At 40.1% G+C, this 21719-nt stretch overlaps 2 protein-coding genes across 4 annotated transcripts; both read left to right on the forward strand.

Moving 5' to 3' along the window:
- The first annotated feature begins 14363 nt into the window (after window positions 1–14363).
- On the forward strand, window positions 14364–17069 carry LOC145074885 (uncharacterized). Its single transcript, XM_079021211.1, has 12 exons — window positions 14364–14522; window positions 14642–14766; window positions 14904–14988; window positions 15057–15250; window positions 15352–15434; window positions 15537–15582; window positions 15668–15724; window positions 15873–15927; window positions 16012–16112; window positions 16185–16248; window positions 16448–16581; window positions 16649–17069. Exons 2-12 carry the CDS (start codon window positions 14686–14688, stop codon window positions 16823–16825), a joined length of 1077 nt encoding a protein of 358 aa, XP_078877337.1. The 5' UTR covers window positions 14364–14522; window positions 14642–14685; the 3' UTR covers window positions 16826–17069.
- A 414-nt stretch (window positions 17070–17483) lies between these two features.
- On the forward strand, window positions 17484–21125 carry LOC145073479 (Pentatricopeptide repeat (PPR) superfamily protein). 3 transcript variants are annotated; one of them, XM_079020029.1, is made up of 4 exons: window positions 17484–20252; window positions 20335–20497; window positions 20607–20712; window positions 20803–21125. In XM_079020029.1, the coding sequence occupies exon 1, from the start codon at window positions 17523–17525 to the stop codon at window positions 20214–20216; it is 2694 nt and encodes an 897-aa protein (XP_078876155.1). In that variant the 5' UTR covers window positions 17484–17522; the 3' UTR covers window positions 20217–20252; window positions 20335–20497; window positions 20607–20712; window positions 20803–21125. The 3 variants fall into 3 exon arrangements, with proteins under 3 accessions (XP_078876155.1, XP_078876156.1, XP_078876154.1); XM_079020030.1 differs by having other exon boundaries at window positions 20637–20712; XM_079020028.1 differs by having other exon boundaries at window positions 20335–20712.
- The last annotated feature ends 594 nt before the right edge of the window (window positions 21126–21719 follow it).

The following is a 21719-nucleotide window of genomic DNA, read 5'->3' on the forward strand; positions in this document are numbered from 1 at the left end:
CAAGACCACGCTGATTGAGACTTTTGACGAGCGTTATGCCGCTCTTTCTGAGGCTGCTGTTGCAGCGGCCACCGCAGTCGTTGTTGCTGCTAGGCCGTAGGGGGTGACTCGTTGTTGTTCAGGGAGTTCAGCAACATGAAGCCACCAGAGTTTGATGGGACGCAGGATCCGATTGCAGCGATAAGATGGGTATCTGACATTGAGGGGTGTTTCTATACATGCTCGTGTCCGGAGCACTTGAGGGTTCGGTTTGCACTGAACCAGCTTCGCCTGGGGGTGAAGGACTGGTGGAAGTTCACGACAGCACACTATTCTCTAGCAGAGCTTGCTGCGGTGACCTGGGAGAGGTTCACTGCCATGTTTCGTGATGAGTACGTTCCCCCGGTGGAACGAGACCGGTTGGCACAGGAGTTTTTGACCCTCAAGCATGGTACGGAGTCTGTTACGGTTATCACCAGGATGTTTCATGAGACGGTGATGTTTTGCCCTGAGCACGTGTCTTCTGAGCAGGCACGTATGAGCCGTTATTTGAGTATTTTAAGGAGAGATATTCGGGAGTTCATGGCGAACTCCTCGTACCGGACATTTGCCGAGCTTCAGGCAAATGCCCGAAAGAGGGAGATCGAGCTAGAGACTCAAACTAGGGAGGAGGCGGAGTCTCAGGGGAGGGATCGGCGACTGGCACAGTCCCAGCCGGCAGCCAAGCGGGCCAAGCCCGCTGATCCCAGAGCAGGGAGCCAGAAGGGCTGACTTGTGGAAAGTGCGGCAAGAGTCATGATGGAGTTTGTATAGCTGGATCTTGTTATAAGTGTGGCAAGGAGGGGCATATGGCCAAGGACTGCCCCAAGGGGTTTGCAGTGTGTTCCCACTGCAACCAGACCGGACACCGGAAGGCTGAGTGTCCGCTGCTACGAGGGTCAGCACAGGGAGCTTCTCAGGGGTCTGCCCCTGCTGCTATTAGAGCTTCTGACAGTCGTCCGGTGAAGACCGAGACGCCGAAGGCTCGGGGGAGAGCCTTCCAGTTGACTGCGGAGGAGGTCCGCGCAGCGCCCGATGTCGTGGCTGGTATGTATCCTTTCATGTATTTATTTTAATGTTTGAGATTTTGTGCTTATTTTATGATATGCGTAGGTACTTTTCTTGTGAGTTATGTACCTGCTTTGGTGTTATTTGACTCGGGTGCGAGTCAATCTTTTGTATCGTTGGCTTTTAGTCAGCACATCAGTATTAGTCGAGAGGCGTTGAGTCGACCTCTAAGAGTCTCCATCGCAGACGAGAGACCAGTGTATGCCACAGAGGTGATTCGAGGATGTGTACTCGTGATCTTCGGTGTAGAGTTTCCTATTGATTTGGTCCCGATTGCGATGGGGGACATCTGTGTCATCGTAGGCATGGATTGGTTGAGCAGATTTGAAGCCGTTGTCGATTGCGAGCGGCAGCTGGTGACTATACAAGACCCAAGTGGGGGAGTTCTTACGGTGTACGGTGAGGGTACCCGTCCCGATTCAGCGTTTTGTTCGGATGCTAGAGCGAGACAGAGCCTACAACAGGGCTGTAGTGGTTTTGTAGCATATGTGATGGATACGAGAGTTGGTGCAGAGAGACCGAGTACGGTTGAGGAGGTTCTGATAGTGCGGGAGTTCCCGGATGTCTTTCCCGAGGAGTTACCGGGTGTGCCTCCTAAGAGGCAGGTTGAGTTACGCATTGATTTGATTCCGGGAGCAGCACCTATTGCCAAGGCGCCCTATCGCCTTGCACCTCCAGAGATGCAGTATTTATCCTCGCAGCTTCAGGAGCTGCTGGGGAAGGGGTTTATTCGGCCGAGCAGCTCGCCGTGGGGAGCACCGATCCTTTTTTTGAAGAAAAAGGATGGTTTGCACCGAATGTGCATAGATTATCGAGAGCTGAACAAGTTAACGGTCAAGAACCGTTATCCTTTGCCGAGGATCGATGATTTGTTCGATCAGCTGCAGGGAGCATCTTGGTTTTCCAAGATTGATCAAAGATCTGGATACTATCAGATGAGGGTGCGCGAGGAGGATATCCAGAAGACCGCGTTTAGGACTCGTTATGGGCATTACAAGTTCGTGGTGATGCCATTCGGGCTCACCAATGCGCCTGCAGCGTTCATGGATCTCATGAACAGGGTATGCAGACCGATGCTGGATCGATCAGTGATTGTGTTCATTGACGACATTTTGGTATATTCGAGATCCAGGGAGCAGCATGAGGAGCATTTGCGAGAAATCCTCAGTGTGCTGAGATCGGAGAGGCTTTATGCCAAATTCTCCAAGTGCGATTTTTGGTTACGAGAGGTGCAATTTCTTGGTCACCTCGTTAACCAAAAGGGGATTTTGGTCGATCCGGCCAAGATCGAGGCGGTGTTGAGTTGGCAAGTGCCGAAATCTCCTTCCGAGATCAGGAGTTTTCTAGGGTTGGTCGGCTATTATCGGAGATTCATCAGGGATTTCTCCAAGATTGTTGTTCCTCTCACCAGGTTGACCTGGAAGGGTGTGGTGTTCAGCTGGGGCCCAGAGCAGCAGGCCTCATTTGAGACTCTTCGCCAGAGATTGTGCGAAGCCCCTGTGTTGGCTCTTCCAGAGGGAATGGAGGACTTTGTGGTGTATTGTGACGCATCGATATCTGGGTTGGGCACGGTGTTGATGCAGAGGGGACATGTGATCGCGTACGCATCAAGACAGTTGAAGCCCCATGAGGCAAGGTATCCCACCCATGATCTAGAACTGGGGGTTGTGGTGTTCACCCTCAAGATTTGGCACCATTATCTGTATGGGGTTCGGTGTATGATATACACGGACCACAAGAGTTTGAAGTATTTGATGGATCAGCCAAACCTGAACATGCGTCAGAGGAGATGGTTGGATGTAGTAAAGGATTATGACTGCGAGATCCTGTACCACCAGGGCAAGGCTAATGTGGTAGCCAACGCCCTGAGCCGTAGGGCAGAGAGCACCCCGATTCGGGAGATTTGTATGAGATTGACGGTGATGACCCCGATGTTGGACACCATCAGAGGGGCACAGGCTAAGGCAGTAAGACTAGAGAACCGTAAGAGAGAACGAGTTATCGGACAGGTGTCAGAGTTCGTGACCGGTAGCAGAGGGCTTATGACCTTCCAGGGTCGGATTTGGGTACCCTTTGTTGGAGGAACGCGTACCATCTTGATGGAGGAGGCGCATAGATCGAGATTCTCGATCCATCCCGGGGCCACTAAGATGTTTCTGGATCTTAAGAGGGAGTATTGGTGGCCCTGTATGAAGAGAGATGTAGCGTGGTTTGTTGAGAGGCGTCTAACCTGTCGTAGGGTTAAGGCCGAACATCAGAGGCCGCATGGTAAGTTGCAGCCACTGGAAGTCCTCGAATGGAAATGGGAGCAGATATCCATGGATTTTATCACCAAATTGCCGAGAACGGCGAGGGTGTCGATGCGATTTGGGTGATAGTAGACCGATTGACAAAGAGCGCTCACTTTCTCGCCATTAGTGAGAGTTCTTCTGCAGAAAAGTTAGCAGAGGTCTACGTGAGGGAGGTGGTATCGCGGCATGGGGTGCCGATCTCGATCGTGTCAGATCGAGATGTGCGTTTCACTTCCAGATTCTGGAAGAAATTCCATGAGGAGTTGGGTACGAGGCTGCATTTTAGTACCGCATACCACCCACAGACTGACGGTTAGAGCGAGCGAACGATTCAGACGCTCGAGGACATGCTCCGAGCATGTGTGTTGGATTTCGGCGGAAGTTGGTGTTGGATTAATGTCTAAGTCCATAACTATAATTGGTAAGACTTGACCCGACCCGGCATGGTCCATTTGGGTTGCATGGCATCATGCATTTGGATAGACTAAAATGAGAGAAATAACACTTAAGGTTTGTTAATATATTATAAGTTCTAATATATTAATAAGGTTATTTAATTAGTATTGATCAAGAATTAATTTGGAATTAATTAAGTGATCAAAAGGAGACTAATTAAATATATGGGTTGATTGTGTAAATCATTCATTCTTATATATGTGGGCTTGTGATCCAAGATTCCTTATGTTGGACTAAGTCCATGGGGTGACCCATGGATGCTCCATGGAGGTTAAAATCCATGGAGCATAAGGAATGGGTAAAGTCATGAGTTACATGGTGTAACCCTAATAGCCACCATATAAAAGAATCCCATGGCTCAAGAAATCGTGCACTATGTATGAGTGTGAGGGCTAGACGATTTCAAGGAGTGTTCAAGTTTCTCTCAAGTTATTCCAAGTGTATTTGGTGTTGTGTGAACCATTTGAGGTGTCACACTTGGGGCACTAGGCACTCAAGCTTCATGAAGACTTTCTACATCAAAGAGGTATGTATTCTATCTTGTTATATTCATTGTTTTGTATGCTAGATTAGGATAATACCTTGGAAGTTCATATTTGCATGTATAATAGAGAAAACATAGATCCAAGGTATTTAGGGTTGCATGTACACTTAGGAGTGTTAGAATGCTCATAACCCAACAGTGGTATCAGAGACACTGGTTGTTTTCTGTTATATTGATGCAAATATTTTATTTTCAAATTTAAAAAAAAAATTGATTCAAAGTTTTTATGGAGTTACAAAATTTAGTGTTAATGTTTTAAAGGATTCCATAACTTAAGAATAAGTTATGGATCACCAAAAGTTTTTTGTGTTACCTTGTTTTATGAGTGAATTTAGATTAATGAATAAAATTTTGTGATAGTTGGTTTTAATCCAAATTAATCTAAAAGAAGTTCATAAAATGTGTTTATGTAACTTATAAGTCACATTTATGAATCTTAAAACTCATAAAAGTTGTCATAGGTTACAAAATGAAGAGTCTTTTTCCTCATTAAATTGTTTTATGACTCCATAACTTGTCCTCAAGTTATGGATGTTCAAGAGTCACTTCATTAAAGTTTTTAAAACTTTAATTAAACTCATAAGTTATGAAAAAGCCAAGAGTTTTGAAAGGTTTCAAAACTTGTCCTCAAGTTTTGGAATTTGTAAAGTTACCCCCATGTATACTTTAATTCCAAACTAGACCTTAGAATTTTAAAAGTTAAAATTCAACCCTTATACTTTATAATATTATAAGTTAATAATATTTATATATATATATATATATATATATATATATATATATATGTATGTATAAGAGTAAAGTCAGTCTTACCGTTAGTAGGCCTCATTCACGAAGTCGGTCTATAAGGGGGGTATAAGGTTACTGCCTATAAAATGGCAGTTTAATGGGTGTCCACTCTCACCCACCGCTTCCTTGACCGGTGGAGGGTCGTTAGTCGAACGGGTAGGACAAGGACTATAATTCTCCCTTCATTAAAAGTATTAATGATAAATACTAAGTAACTAAACTCTTAATAATACCCAATCTTAGTTACTTAGGAAAATGTGAATAAGGTGCTAATCCATGAAATCACACTTTGCACTTTGTTTAAGTCGGTTAGTGGAGCGTGTGTGGTTAACCAGCACACTAACTCGTATTTAACAAGGTAGGAAAAGGGTAACTTAATGTTTATCATAGTATCGATGGAGCGTGTGTGGTTAACTGGCACGTCGATTGAGGGGTAAACACTTAAGGGTACCAAGTAATTTGCATGGTTAATTCACACCTTGTTTTGTGATCCTCGGCATCCCAGTCACAAAACCTGAAGGGCACACTCGAGATTGAAACATGCCATTGAACAGTTCAATGAATCTCAAAGATCTAGGAGTTTCAAAACCAATTAAAACCTAATAATACATTTCGTTTATCTTTGTGGAAATTGGTGAATCGTCATTCACCTACCTTCAAATATTTTATAGCTTGGATTACGACATCCCTCTTCTAAGTTATAAAATAGTTTGTTGGGTCCTAGCCTTAATATTTCATATTGGGTGTTATATTAAGGACTTAAAATCAACTATCTTGAATATCTCCCAAAAGATGTCTGGTTTAGACATCTATGATCTTCCCAAATCTCTTGAAACAAGCTTTCCTAAATGAAGATGATGTCCCATGGATATAATAATAATAATAATAGTCAGACTATTAATTTGTCGCGGTTATCGTTAGACTAAACCCTAGTGGTATTGGTACTAGGTTTTATCGAAGGAAAATTGTTTTGAGAGTATCGAAGCGTTGTCCGAGTGCTGAGTCACCACATTTCAAGTGAGTGCATAGTTACTTTCAGATTACACATAGATATGAAGTATTTTATATAAATTACGTGCTATGTGCGCATATTATCTGAATACTTGCTATCTATGCTGGATGAACATTGTTATACATGTTTTCAATGATTTAAACTGTATATGTATTTTATATCTATGAAAATGTTGGGGTAAAACATGGGTAGATGTAATTGGTGATGTGTGATAAAATGATGAGAGGCCTCGATGTTGATGTTGTTGATTCTGTCATCTAACGGAGTATGGATGACGACCACGAACTCTTCTAGACGGTCCAGTGGAACACTAGCAGGCTCGCAACCTGTAGGTGTTTGTGAACGATGTGTTCACCGGTGTACTCCATCCCCCACATGGTTGCCTTTAGGACATTTATTGCTAAGGAATCCCCTTAGCAGTAGTGTCCATCCCGATGATGATCCTTAGGCTAGGTCCCTTATGATAGGTGTTTAGGGACGTAAAGTGAGGATAACGGGAACGGGTAATCGGGTTATTGTTTATTGATGAAATTAATAAACTTATTTATTGTGGGTTGAAAACCCTATGTGCTCCCCAGGCTCCCCAGCCTAACCCACTCAGTTTCTTGTATTACAGGTAGTGGCACATGAGCATAGATGTGATGTTTTGGGATGAGGGATTACGGATATAAGCATGTAGATACGAAATAATGTAGTAAGGCTTATATTGTACTGTTTATGCTTTTGATCTGTATCAAATATGACATCCCAAGTCTTTTAATGAAATACATTTCCTCGAAAATGCTTTTGATAAATCTTTATCATATTTTGTTTTGGGAAAAATTCCGCAACACTTTTATTTAAAATGTTACTCTGATTTTCAAACAAAGCATAAACAAAATCGGTTTTTTCTGGTCGTGAAAATGGGGATGTCACAGTTGGTATCACAACATTAGTTTAAGCGAACTAGGAATTTGTAGGATTTCTAGACTTAAACTTAGAATGCTAAGCGATGATTGTGAGGTGTGAGCACTAGCTTATTTTAGGAATTGTGCCTAAAATGCTTTTATGTGCTAAATGCTTTGTGCATGATATGCTATTATTTGTTCGGATCTATGGTCTGTTGCCGACCGGATCTGGAAACCTTATGTGTTTAGGATTCTAAATGTACGACTACGATATTAGAACTAGCATGTAAACGTTTCGGAGTGATAAGGACGATTTAAACGTATATCCTAAATAAAGATCTAAATTCACCTTATTCGGTGTATAGATCAAGATGGCAAGGACCCGTAGCGGAAACGTAAACGCAAATGGAGATAGGAACCAACCCCCAGTGGTTCAGCAAATACCTGTTGTAGAAGAAGTTGCATCTGAGCCAGTCACCATGGCTGGAGTTCAAGCCATGATTCGGGCTATGCTAGCTGAACAAAGGGAAGAAATGAGGCAGATGTTCCACAAAAATAGGGACGAACCTACCATACATGTTGATCCGAACGAGCCAGTTCCCGAGCAATCTGAGGAAGGGAACTACAGCTGCCAAGTGAGTCAAGTATGGGCTCAAGGTGAGCAAAGGGATGGCCCAGAAGGGAGAAACAACAAGGATGGGCAGATGTACAAAAATTTCTTGGGTGCAAAACCACCAAGTCTCTCAGGAAGCCCAAAGCCTATTGAGATTATGGACTGGATCTTCGAGATGGAGATGGTGTTTGAGAGTTGGGACTTTAGCAAGAAGCAGAAGACTGTCTTCGCTGTAAGACAATTGAAAACTGGAGTCTTGAGCTGGTGGAAGCTATTGGCAGATACAATGCCGCGATGAGAAGCTCTGAAAATGTCATGGGATGAGTTCTTGGAACAACTGAAGGCGCAATACTGTTCAGAGATAGATCTGATTGATCTGAACAATGAGTTCCAAAATTTTAAGAAGGGGAGAATGAGCATCGATGACTATGCTATTGCATTCACGGAAAAGATGAAGTTGTTCACATACCTAGTGCCAACCGAACTTTCCAAAATTGAGAAGTTCGCAAACGGACTGCCGGCTGACTTTGGCCCACCAGTTAAGATGGCAACCACTCTGAAATCAGCTGTTTGAGCAGCTAAGAATGTGGAGACCCAACAAAAGGAAAGAGGTCTGGAAAGGGCCGAGGTTGGTGAGAAACGGAAGTTCGATGGATCCTCGAAGTCCAACAAGAAGAGTAGATTCTCGAAGTCTGGTTCGAGAGGAGGAGGATCAGAAGCGAAGTGGTGTGAAAAATGCAAGAAGAAGCACTCTGGGAAGTGTGACGGAGGGGTCACTTGTTTCAAATGCGGAAAGCATGGGCACTATGCCAATGAATGCACCCTCATCCAGAAGGCTTGTTATGGATGTAATGAAGAAGGGCACATTTTGAAGGACTGCCCGAAGACGAAGGAGGCAGGAAGACCCAACATACCACCGAAGCCGAAGGCGAGAGCCTTCCAGATGACACTCGAGGCTGCGAAGGAGGCAACAGACGTCGCTTCAGGTACCTTTCTTGTAAATGGTTTGCCTGCAAATATACTATTTGATTCCGGAGCCAACTACTCCTTTGTGTCGCATAAATTTGGTGGGAAATTAGCATTGCCTGTAGAAAAACTTGATAATGCCCTGATTGTAGAAGTTGCCAGTGGCAAATTCGTACCCGTTAGTAATCGTATTAGGAACATCGTCATCGACCTAAACGGAAACGAATTCCATGAAGATCTATTACCCATAGAGTTAAACGGTTTCGACATCGTTTTGGGTATGGATTGGCTTAGCGCCAACGATGTTGAGATTCAATGCCGAAAGAAGATAGTAAGGGTAAACCCACCCGGAAAGGAATCATTTATGGTGTACGAGGACAAACGCAGAGTGAATTATGGAATCATCTCCCTGATGAAAGCCAGGAAATGTGTGTCCAAAGGATGTGCATCGTACTTGGCATTCGTAATCGATGCTAAGAAGGAAAAGAAAGAGGTGCAGAATATACCAGTTGTGTGTGATTATCCGGAAGTCTTTTCCGAAGATCTTCCCGGATTACCACCTGATAGGCAAGTGGAGTTGCATATAGACTTGTTACCAGGCACAACACTGATAGCAAAGGAACCTTACCGATTAGCACCGACGGAGATGAAGGAGCTTATGACGCAACTTCAGGAGCTGTTGGACAACGGTTTCATTCGACCTAGTTCATCACCCTGGGAAGCTCTGGTGTTATTCGTGAAGAAGAAGGACGGAAGTATGAGAATGTGTATAGACTACCGAGAGTTGAGTAAGGCAACGGTAAGGAACAAGTATCCATTGCCGAGGATTGATGACCTATTCGATCAGCTGCAAGGTTCGAGCTACTTCTCAAAGATCGATCTTAGGTCAGGATATCATCAGCTGAAGGTGAGAGAGCAGGATATTGAGAAGACTGCATTCAGAACTCGATATGGACACTACGAGTTCTTGGTTATGTCATTTGGACTAACCAATGCTCCTGCAGCATTCATGGATTTGATGAACAGGGTTTGTAAACCATTCTTCGATAAATCCGTGATAGTGTTCATTGACGACATTCTCATCTACTCGAAAATCCAGGAGGAGCATGGCAAGCATCTACGTGAAGTGTTGGAAGTATTGAAGAAGGAGAAGCTTTACGCTAAGTTCTCCAAATGCGACTTTTGGATACGAGAAGTCCAGTTTTTGGGTCACGTGGTTAACCAAGAAGGGATAATGGTTGACCCCGCAAAGATCGAGGCTGTGATGAAGTGGGAACGTCCGAAAAGTCCCACAGAGATTCGAAGCTTTCTAGGATTAGCCGAATATTATCAACGATTTATCCAAGGCTTTTCTTCGATAGCTGCTCCATTAACAGCTTTGACCCATAAAGGAGCTACGTATACGTGGAGTGGAAAACACGATGAGGCATTCGAGAAGCTAAAGAAGAAGTTATGTGAAGCACCGATACTTTCTCTACCCGATGGAGTTGAAGATTTTGCGGTTTATAGTGATGCTTCTGGAGTAGATTTGGGTTGTGTTCTGACCCAAAGAGAAAAGGTGATAGCATACGCATCTCGACAATTGAAAGAGCACGAAAAGAACTACCCCACTCACAATTTGGAGTTGGCGGCGGTAGTATTTGCTCTAAAGATATGGAGGCATTATCTCTACGGCACGAAGTGCAAGTTGTTCACTTATCACAAGAGTCTCCAGTATCTCTTTAATCAGAAGGAGTTGAACATGAGGCAACGACGCTGGCTAGAGCTACTCAAGGACTACGACTGTGAGATACTTTACGACCCCGGTAAAGCACATGTTGTTGCTGATGCTCTCAGTCGGAAGGTCAACCTTGAAAGAAAAAGGCCAAGAGCGTTGAGAATTGAAGTCGTCTCGACGATTGTGGAAAGTATCAGGAAGGCTCAGGAAGAAGCTTTAGAGAAGAATGACCGAAAGGAAGAACGTTTGGGCAAAACGTTAGTATTCGGTACAAGCAGTCGAGGACCGAAGGTATTCCAAGATCGGATTTGGGTACCTAAGACGGTAGGAATAAGAGACCTTCTGATGGAAGAAGCACACAAGACCATGTACTCAATTCATCCCGGTAGCACTAAAATGTATAAGGACCTAAAACCTTACTACTGGTGACCGACGATGAAGCTCGATGTTGCGAAGTATGTGGCTGAGTGTGTGACTTGTGCAAGAGTTAAGGCACAACATCAAAAATCGTATGGGAGTTTAGAACCTTTACCTGTACCCATGGGTAAATGGGAAGACATCACCATGGATTTTGTGACTAAACTACCCAAGACGAAGAACGAACATGACATGATTTGGGTAGTCGTGGATCGTTTCACCAAGAGTGCACACTTCATAGCAGCCAACGAGAAGTGGTCTATGGATAAGCTCTCAAATGCTTACGTGAAGGAAATTGTAAGACTTCACGGTATTCCTCTTACGATCGTATCAGATCGTGATAGTCGTTTCACGTCGAGGTTTTGGAGGAGTCTACAAGAGGAGTTGGGTACAAAGTTGTGTTTGAGTACTGCTTATCATCCGCAAACAGATGGTCAGAGTGAAAGAACGATTCAAACACTGGAAGATATGCTGAGAGCATGTACCCTTGAGTTCCAAGGGAATTGGGACGAGCACTTACCTCTTGTAGAATTTTCGTACAACAACAGTTTCCACTCGAGCATCAAGATGGCACCCTACCAAGCTTTGTATGGACAGTAGTGTCATACGCCGTCTTGTTGGCTTGAAGCCGGAGAGAAGCAGTTTATGGGCCCCGAGACAGTCCATGAGACTGCTGAGAAGTTGAAGGTGATTAGGGAAAGAATGTTAGCGGCTCAGGATCGTCAAAAGAGCTACGCTGACAAGAAAAGACGACCAATGACTTTTGAAGTTGGGGATTCCGTTTTGCTTAAAGTCTCACCGTGGAAGGGACTTATACGATTTGGGAAACGAGGAAAGTTGAGTCCAAGGTTTATTAGAATGTTCAAAGTTCTTCAGAAGATAGGGAACCAAGCTTACAAGCTGGAATTACCTGAAGAACTCAATGGTATTCATAACGCCTTCCATGTGTGTTATTTGAGGAAATTCACGGGAGATGTTCCCGGCATAATTCCAATCTCAGAGTTAAGGATGGATGAGAATAAGAGGCTGATCGAAGAGCCCAAGGCAATTGTTGACCGTAAGACTAAGAAGTTACGACGCAAGATGGTCGACTTAGTGTTAGTCCGATGGAAACATTCGAATGGGCCGAATCTCACTTGGGAAACAGAGGATGACATGATGAGTCGCTATCCACATCTGTTTGCTGATGCATGATTCCGGGACGGAATCATCCTAAAGGGGAGAGAATTGTAACGCCCGGGTTTTAGGGCTAAGCATTTTTGTCAATGTAATAGTCTAGGTCAACTATTGTAGCTCTTTTTGAAGTAATAAAGATGAAATATTTGAGTACTATGTGAATTATGTGTGTTTATGTGCTTACTATTTAATTATAAATGTATAATTAATAAAGAATAACAATAAGCGTCAAAATTAAAGTGTGAGATAAGCCCGATATCTTTATATAAAGTTGTAGTGGTCGAAACAAGGATTCCGGGGATATAAGGAACGCCAAAATCCGACATCTTTTTCTACAAAACTTTTTATATAGCAACATGATTTCGTAGTCAAACCAATTCATTTCATAGTCAAACTTAAAAAAAATAATAATAATAATACAAAAAATATCACGATTTCGCAAATATCACGATTTCGCAGATAGAGTGAGAGTATTTCGCAGATGGACCTATTCCATCTGCGAAATTACCCTTATATATACAGCAAAAATATTAAAAAAAAAAATTAAAACCACCAGCGAAAGTACAAGCACCTAAAGCACAGCTGTGCTTTAGGTGCTTGTACTTTCGCAGATGAGAAGGTCATTTCGCAGATGAGACCTTCTCATCTGCGAAATCGCTGACTATTTTTGTAATTTCGATTTTTTTGGCTATTTTTGTAATGCAATTAATGTAAATGGCTATTTTTGTCATTTTCTTTTATTTATAAAACGTAAAGAAAAATAGGTCATTTATTAATACTCAATTAAGAAATGACAAAACTGCAAAAATAGTCCCTGTGGTTTGCATTTTTTCAGGAAACAAGTCCAAACAGTGACTTTTTTTGATTCGTGGTCCTTTTGGAGTGGTTTGTATGTGAAAATGGTCCCTCCGAAAATTGAAATGACTATAATACCCTTGGGGTATTTATTTTTCATTTTTCTTTCATTATTCTTAAAATTTAATATTTATTTATTTATTTTAGCAATTAAAAAAAATAAAAAGGGCCCACCTCTCTCTCTCTCTCTCTCTCTCGTTTTTCCCCTTCTTCCTGACGAACACCAACTCTTTCTTTGTGTTCTACTGCTGAAGACGAGAAAGGAAATCACGAGGACTCCCCAGAGATCAGCTATACATCTCTACCTCTGCTTATTGAAAGGGAAAGAGAAATATAAAGAGGGTATGCGAAGATTTCGGTGTCAGCTTCGTGTTTGAGAGCTTCCACGACATCATAACCTTTTCTAGGTTGGATAAGGAGCGTAGCCGGAGACAAAAAGCACAAAAAACAACAGAGAATGGGTATTGGTCGAGGCACTGGGGTCACTTTTGAATTGGAGAGGACATTGAAGATCTGAGACAGTGGCATTTTTTAGGATCGGAAGCAATGAGAAAGGAAATCGAGGGAGGTAGGCGGTGTACCGATGCCGTCGCAAAATTGCACACTGGTTTACTCACCAAGCATTGCTTCCTTGATGAATTTCATTGATACTCAGTTTGGAAAACTTGATATATTGGTAACGATCGTGAAGCCTCGTTGTTCACTGAACCTCTAATGAAAAAATCCTTTTGTTTCATCTCCATTTGATTTATGAAAATTCGTTGAAATCAGGTGAGGGTTTCTGTCAAGATTGCTTCCTCACCACCACCTCCAGCAAATCGAAGAGGGTAAGGGTTTCTATCAAGATGGCTCTAATTGGTCAATTTCCATGCTCGATTTGGTCAAATTCTCTGTCCGATTTCACCTGGGTTTTCATTAATTTCATCTTTGTTGCATCAAGTTTAGTGGCATATGGGTTACATCGAGCTTTCATTGACTGCATCTGGAAACAGAGGTGTTGCTCACCTCTCTTCAATTGTCTTCCATGTCCGATGTTCACAACAAAATGCTTACAGACAAAAAGAATCTTAATTTTTCTTCTTTAACTATTCTTCTTAAGATGGCAAAATAGGTTTATTGGTGAGTTTTTAAGTGATTTTGGCGTATGGGTTTTGATTATAACAGAGAATTGTTTTGGTTTACGATTCATTAATCTAGAGAGAGAGAGAGAGAGAGAGAGCCAGAGAGGTGGGCCCTTTTTATTTTTTTAATTGCTAAAATAAATAAATAAATATTAAATTTTAAGAATAATGAAAGAAAAATGAAAAATAAATACCCCAAGGGTATTATAGTCATTTCAATTTTCGAAGGGACCATTTTCACATACAAACCACTCCAAAAGGAACACGAATCCAAAAAAGTCACTGTTAACTAAAACCCCAAAATTTTACATACCAGAGTGACCATTTTTGCAATTTTGTCTTAAGAAATTCACTTTAGAATATCCTTAATCATCACTTTGGAAACGACAGCCAGACACCCCCTAAAATGGATAGTTTGGTAATAAGTAATAACAGATCATCCATTAATATTATAGCAATTCATCAAAGCCTCTATCTGCTTCGTCTACGGTGTTCCTTTTCTGCCACGCCATATCCCCCACGACCACCGTCGACGGTTATGACCGTGAATGCGGGTGCTAAAATCGATTATTTCCGCAGAATTTGTATTTAGGTCAGGCTTCATACGATTTTGCACCGAAGGAAAAGTTAATTACAACAATCATTCAACCAATATCTTGACCTAGGGTAAATGTATTGCTGATTTGTTTTTAATTTGGATTTGATTTTCAGTTTTCAAATCAGATGCTCTGTTATTGGAGAAACCGATTAGAAGAATGCCGCCATTTGCCATAACACCGAAAAGCTCTGCTTATTTCTCTGCTCTCACCCAAGAGATCGATAAAAAGCTCCATAGGGTTTGTATAATTCTTCTGTGCATATCAATTGCCGTTTTAATTTGATTCTTTATTTATGATTTATATGCATCTATACACGTTGATTGATCGGTTAATTTGAATCTGTTAATTGAGCGTTTTCTTCATAACTTCTTCAGGCAATAGCCTCAGCAACTCAGAGACGCGACTTATTACAAGCTCTGTTCGCAGACATAGCTTTAGAAGTTGATGATCGAGCTAGAGGTAACAAAGTGCAGAACAAACTTGGCATTAATTTGTACATCAACCATATCAATTTTTCCTTGGAACAGATATCATTCTTGCCAGAGAAGATGCAACTTCTGAAGCATTGGTAGAAGTTCAGGTTCCCATATGCTTCTACGATGTTCTTGCTGACCATTTCTCCTTGCAACCTGAAAATGGGAAACCAATTCTTGTTTTGATTGTCCAACTCTGGAGTCAGCCATTTGCCTCTCATATTTTCGCCCTTCTCTTCCATAAATGGGTATGTAAGTCCTTACATACATGTTTTCTTGATTCAATCCTCAAAGATTCATCTCTTTTCTTATCAATGTTTAACTTTACCACTTTATGTTTATCTTGCAGTTATTTGAAGTTGAACTTGATAGTGCAGATGTCCTCCTTCGTTACTCATCAGCTCTTGTACAAGGTGCTACAAATGTCTTCTGGTATGAACTTTGATGGCTTTTGTTTTGGCCTAAATTCAATCCATTTTTAGGTTAAACTTTTGTTTGATTCTTATTCTGATGTATTTGTATTCTTATTTGTAGGATTGATGTCCAGACAAACACGACACACTTTAAGAGTGTTTTCTCGGTGTGAGGGCTTCTAGTTTATACTATTTATAGTTCATGACTTTCAAGATCTTTTAAATCACACATTATTAGTTTATTTTTTTTAGTATCTTCTTGAGGATGTTGCTTTGGTGCCCGAAAAGTTGAAGAAAATCCCTTTACAGGTAAATAAACAAACAAAAATCAACCCTATTCATATGACTATGCTTACATCATCTTATTCTTTATTGTGTATATATATATATATATATATATATATATATATATATATATATATATATATATATATATATATATCCTTGTGGTTTTCAGACACAACGAGATCTATTTCTTCTGCTTTCAAGATTCATATTCCTTTATAATCTAGGTAATACTACTAATACTCAATTATGCCACATACAAATACAATGTTGCTATTAGATTCTATATTAAAATGTATTGTTTCTTACAGTTGACAAGATTGAAAGCTTCTTAAAGAACTTTCCGGAATACCCAAATGCTTTCCTAGTAGGGGGTCCCGCAGATATACTTGTTATCGAACTTTCTGATCAGGTAAAGATCCTAGAAAATGTTTTATTTAATGAATATATTCCATGGAAAATTGAACACTTTCTTATTGGTCAGCTTCAAAAACTCAAAGTGGAACCTGTCCTTTTACATTATTTCTCCCACATTAAACCTCTCCAAGGTAATAACAAATACTCTTCATTCAGTAATTACACTTTTTCACCTGACAACAGACATGACAGAACAGAACAGGTTGAACTGTGACTGATGTCAATGGGATAAAATTAAAAACTAAAACTTTTTGTCCCACCCAAAAAGGTGGAACTTTCTCGTGATCTGGTGTTTGTGCAAAAAGACGTAAATGCCCTTTTTTTTCATAGGTTTGGAGCTTCGAATGACTACAAGTACAAGGCTTAAAAGCTGCTTGTACAGCTTCACTTCTCCTGGTGGTCCGATGTATCCAACAAGAGCTGTTCGTCATGCAGCCTGGGATGCTCTGGATTTTCTTTTCCCTGTAAGTAAATCTTTTTTAATTTTTTTTAATCTGAAAATTTTAATATTTGTTTTGTTTTGGTTTTAAGGTGGGGCGATATCCGCGACATATAATTAGTCTGTTTTTCCGGTTGCTGTATCCATGGTACTGGCCATCTTCATGTTGGCATTTTGTCTTGTCATTCATACAAGCCATATTTTTCTCCATTTTGAGGCGTATCTTTCCACGTTATAAATTCAAAGATCCTCATGAACATCAATCTTAACCATGGCCCGCCACCTGTGTCCATACAAAATTGCTGTTTCTGGCTCGACACATGGGCCCGCCCTTTTTGTTCTCGTGAACCGATGTTGGGTTGTTGTATTTTGGTAAATTCATGTTTTTTATTACTATTATTATTAATAGGGTTAATGTCAAAGACATAATGGCAACCAACTATTATTGTTTCAAGTCACCCGACCATGTATTGTATTATTCAACATGTTATTAAACATCTTATGTGCTTTCAATTATACTGTCACCCCGCCTGATGTGGCAAAAATTTTAAGTTGAAAGTTAAAACTTAATACTTTTATTATCGTCTTCAATTTAGGGTTTTGAATTTTAAGAACCATTGACTTAATGATCATCACCTTCATTGTTATCTTCCGTATCACCTTTGATATGGGTTAGAATTATGACAATATTTAGATGTTTATTCATGTGTGTTACAAATATAATCTCCTATGGCTTAAAAATAAACGAAAAAAAAAACAAGGAACGTATAAAATGGTGGTTTTGGTTCTTTGGAAAATCATAAATGATGTAATGTTATGTTGTGTATTTTCTACAAATGCAAAATTAAAGATTTAAGGAAAAAATGTAAATTGACCAATAACTGAAGGACTCTTTATGTAATTAACTTCTATTTCATTTCAATAGCCGCTGCAACTCGCTCACTCCCCGGCTGCATTTTCACCCAAATGAGAAAGCTCCACCGTCATCGTTCCATCCGGCCTCTTCCGCACCCAAATCCCATCATCTCCACCACCCTTCCACCGTCGTACCCCACCAAACACGAAATCAACGGCCACCTTGATAATGACGAAAATCTCATATCCACTATCACTAACATTGTTCATGGAAACCAAAGCTGGAGTGTATCTTTCAACAACACCATCTCTAGCAACTTGAAACAGCAACACGTCGAAAAGGTCTTGCTCAGAACCCTAGACGATCCAAGGTTAGCTTTACGCTTCTTCAATTTCTTAGGCCTGCACAGGAACTTCAACCACTCAACTACGTCGTTTTGCATCCTCATACACGCACTCGTCCAGTCCAATCTCTTATGGCCTGCTTCTTCACTGATCCAAACGCTCTTACTACGAACATCGAGTCCGGAAATCGTTTTTAAGTATTACTACGATACCTATGTGAATTACAATTTTTCGAGAACTATAGGGTTTGATTTGTTGATTAACGCGTATGTTCAAGGCAGGAGAGTATTAGATTCTTTTTCGGTTGTGAATATGATGAAAAACAGAAATTTAATGCCTGAGATTAGAACTGTAAGTGATGTTTTCAACGGATTGATTCGAATTAGGCGATATGATTTGGTGTTGAAGTTCTTTGATGAGATGACGGAAATTGGTATCAGGGGCAATGCTTACATACATACTGCTATCATTCGATGTTTGTGTGAATTAAAGAATTTTGATAGGGCAAATGAATTGATACAGTGGTTAGGGTCCAACAATTTTGAGTTAAATATCGTTATGTACAATGTGTTCATTCATGGGCTCTGCAAGAGCCAAAAGATGGAAGAAGCAATGGAGTTAAAGCAAGCATTGCCTTCAAAGGGTTTGAAAGCTGATGTTGTCACATATTGCAGTTTAATTATAGGTTTCTGTAGATTACAACAATTCAAAACTGCTGGAACTCTAATCAGTGAAATGGTGGACATGGGGTTTGTCCCAAGTGAAGCTGTTGTTTCAGGTGTTGTTGAAGGGTTGAGAAGAAATGGGGATGCTATTAGTGCTTATAATTTGATACAAGATTTAGACTCCATCAAAGCATTACCAAATTTATTTGTATATAATGCATTGATCAATTCGTTATGCAAAGAGGGAAATGTAGATGAAGCCAACATTCTTTTTAAAAACATGGATACCAATGGTTTAACCCCTAATGATATTACTTACTCAATCATCATTGATTCATTTTGCAAAAGAGGCCAACTTGAAGATGCACGTCTTTTTCTTGATAAAATGAATGATTCAGGAATAAAAGCATCTGTTTATCCTTACAATTCTCTGATAAACGGATACTGTAAGTCAGGAAAACCAAGAATTGCAGAAACTCTTCTAAAAGAGATGGTTTTTCAAGATGTAAATCCAACAGTTGTGACATATACATGTTTAATAGATGGATATTGCAAACATCAAGATGTACACAAGGCATTGAGGCTTTACCATGAGATGACAGGGAAAAGAATCTTTCCAAACACTTACACATTCACTTCACTAATTTCTGGTTTTTTTCATGCAAACATGGGGACAGAAGCAAGTGCTTTGTTTCTTGAAATGATGGAAAGAAACGTGATCCCTAATGAGAGAACTTACAATGTTATGATTGAAGGCCATTGTCAAGAAGGAAACATGGTAAAAGCCTTTGACTTGTTTGACCAAATGGTGGAAAAGGGTCTGAAACCCGATACATATACCTTCAGATCTTTAATAACTGGACTTTGTTCGATTAATAAAGTTTCTGAAGCTAAAGAATTTGTAAATAACCTCAACAGGCAAAACCACAAACTAAATGAAATGTGTTATAGTGCTCTTTTACAAGGTTTCTGCCAGGCTGGACGTTTAGATGATGCAATTAGTGCTTCCAATGAGATGATAGAGAAGGGAATCGACATGGACATTGTTTGTTATTCCATGCTTATAAATGGAAGTGTTAAAGAAGGTGATGATGTAAAATTAATACACTTTCTAAAACAAATGCACGATAAAGGAATGAAACCAGATAATGTTTTATACACAATCTTGATTGATGCTTTTGGAAAAAGAAGAGATCTTGGGAAAGCAATAGGGTACTGGGACATAATGATTAGTGAAAAATGCAACCCCAATGTTGTGACATACACTGTGATTATAAACTGTTTATGTAAATTAGGGTTTATAGAAAAAGCCGAGGTTTTATTCAAGGAAATGCTTGTGAATTCCATCTTCCCAAATCATGTGACATACGGATGCTTTCTTGACTGTTTGACTAACCAAGGGCATATGGAAAAAGCATTACACCTTCATAATATTATGTTAAAAGGGTCTCTAGCAAACACGATAACATACAATATTTTGATTCGGGGTTTTTGCAAATTGGGTAGAATTCAAGAAGGTGTGAAGATCTTGGATGAGATGTTTGATAATGGAATCTTGCCAGATCATGTGAGTTATTCGACTATTATTTATGAATATTGTAGAAATGGGGATGTACATGAAGCGATTAAGTTATGGGATCTGATGATTGATTCGGGTTTGAAACCAGACACATTGGCATATAGTTTTATAATACATGGTTGTTGTGTTGCTGGAGAGTTGACCAAAGCAGTTGACTTTCGTGATGAAATGGTAAAAAGAGGATTGAAGTTAAATCGAAGTCTGGAGCTTTTGTGATTCAATTTGGGTGTCTGTTTTCATGAAACAATCGGGGTAAGGGTTTAATTTATTTATTTTTTTTAAATAGTTAGCCTTGTAAAGCAATTAATTTAAGATATAAAACTTGCTTGTGTAGCTTCAGTTCCCAATTCCCATGGTGGTTGTATGTCACCAAAAGAGGTGATTGTCATGCAGCCTGGGAGGCTTCCCATGGTGAGTGGTGGAGGTGGCAAGGTGGGGGTGGGGGTGGAGGTGGTGGTGGAGACATTGGAGTGGAAAAAGAAATACTATCACATAGGGTAAGAATTTACAAAAATATCTTTGAAAATCAAAAGCGATTTTTTTGTCTTTGGGAAAAAGAGGCCAAAAAGACTATTTTATGTTTTTTGTTTCTTGAAAAACAAACAGTCTGTTTCTCAAATGTCTTTCCACATGTAGACAAAAGAGGTCAAAAAGACTTTTTGCCAAAAAACAAAACACCACCTTAGAACCTTTTGAAGTGGGGTTTTAAAAGGTTAGTTCTTTTATCAAATTCCCTTTTGGTAATTAATGTGTGATTAAGTTCATTTGTCAAAGCTCTAATATAATTATGTGTTACAACTAGGTGTGTTGTTGAAGGCTCACCTCAAAAAACCAGACCAATTGTGTTGAAACTCAGTCCTGAATTTGGGATTCTGGAAATAGAAGGTCGTTTTTGTCATTGCATCCAGTTTTGGCTCATAAGCTATGTTTTACATAGCCACAAATGTAAAATATCCGTGTAATCTTTATTTTTGAGATGCTTTTATGTAGTTTTTTTGCTTTTATTGCTCGACTTGAGGAGGCATTAGAGTTTAGGGTAACTACAGTGGTATGCTGAAAGTTATGGATTTTGTCCATTCCTTGAGTGTTTAACATTTTTTGTGCATAAAATGTATTTTTTTTGTAGGACTTTCTGTCTTTGAGCCGTTTAATATAACGATTGGGACTATTGAGTCCATGTAGAATGTATGTCATCAGCTTCACCTATCATCACTTTATCGTTATGTTCAAGAAACCCTAAATCAAACATATCTACAAAACTAATTCAACCAAAAATCAAGTATACAATTTACAGCAACAGACTCTGAGAATCTAATTAAAATGAGGCATGGGAGGTAGATGTTGACAAATGACAATCATGTCTTTATAAGGTGTAGAGCGGCATAAATGATCTCAGGCATATGCAAACGATATCTTGTAAAAAGAGACATGAGACAGATGTAAAATGAGACAGGTAAGGTGAAAGTAAATCAATGTGAAAGTATTGACAAATAAGGTGAAAGTACATCAGATCAAGCATACAACTTAAACAAAGCTAATCTTAATTGGGATGATTGAAGTTCTTTTATTCTTGTTGTCATTCATCGTTTCTTGATGTTCAATTTGTTTTATGTAGGTATTTGTTGACTTAAATCTGCTATAAGTTATGTGACTCTTGAATTGTGGTTCATATATACTAGAGATAGGTTAATTGCACTCGGATACTTCTTTTGATTTCTT

The sequence above is a fragment of the Lactuca serriola genome, chromosome 9 (assembly GCF_051521515.1).
Source record: "Lactuca serriola cultivar US96UC23 chromosome 9, Lser_US96UC23_V15, whole genome shotgun sequence".
Lineage (NCBI taxonomy): Eukaryota > Viridiplantae > Streptophyta > Magnoliopsida > Asterales > Asteraceae > Lactuca > Lactuca serriola.

Coding starts and splice junctions, on each gene's coding strand:
- LOC145074885 (XM_079021211.1), top strand. CDS start 14,686: ATGCCGCCATTTGCCATAACACCGAAAAGCTCTGCTTATTTCTCTGCT. Junction 15,251..15,351: donor CCCTTCTCTTCCATAAATGG/GTATGTAAGTCC, acceptor TTTATCTTGCAG/TTATTTGAAGTTGAACTTGA. Junction 15,435..15,536: donor GGTGCTACAAATGTCTTCTG/GTATGAACTTTG, acceptor TCTTATTTGTAG/GATTGATGTCCAGACAAACA.
- LOC145073479 (XM_079020028.1), top strand. CDS start 17,523: ATGAGAAAGCTCCACCGTCATCGTTCCATCCGGCCTCTTCCGCACCCA.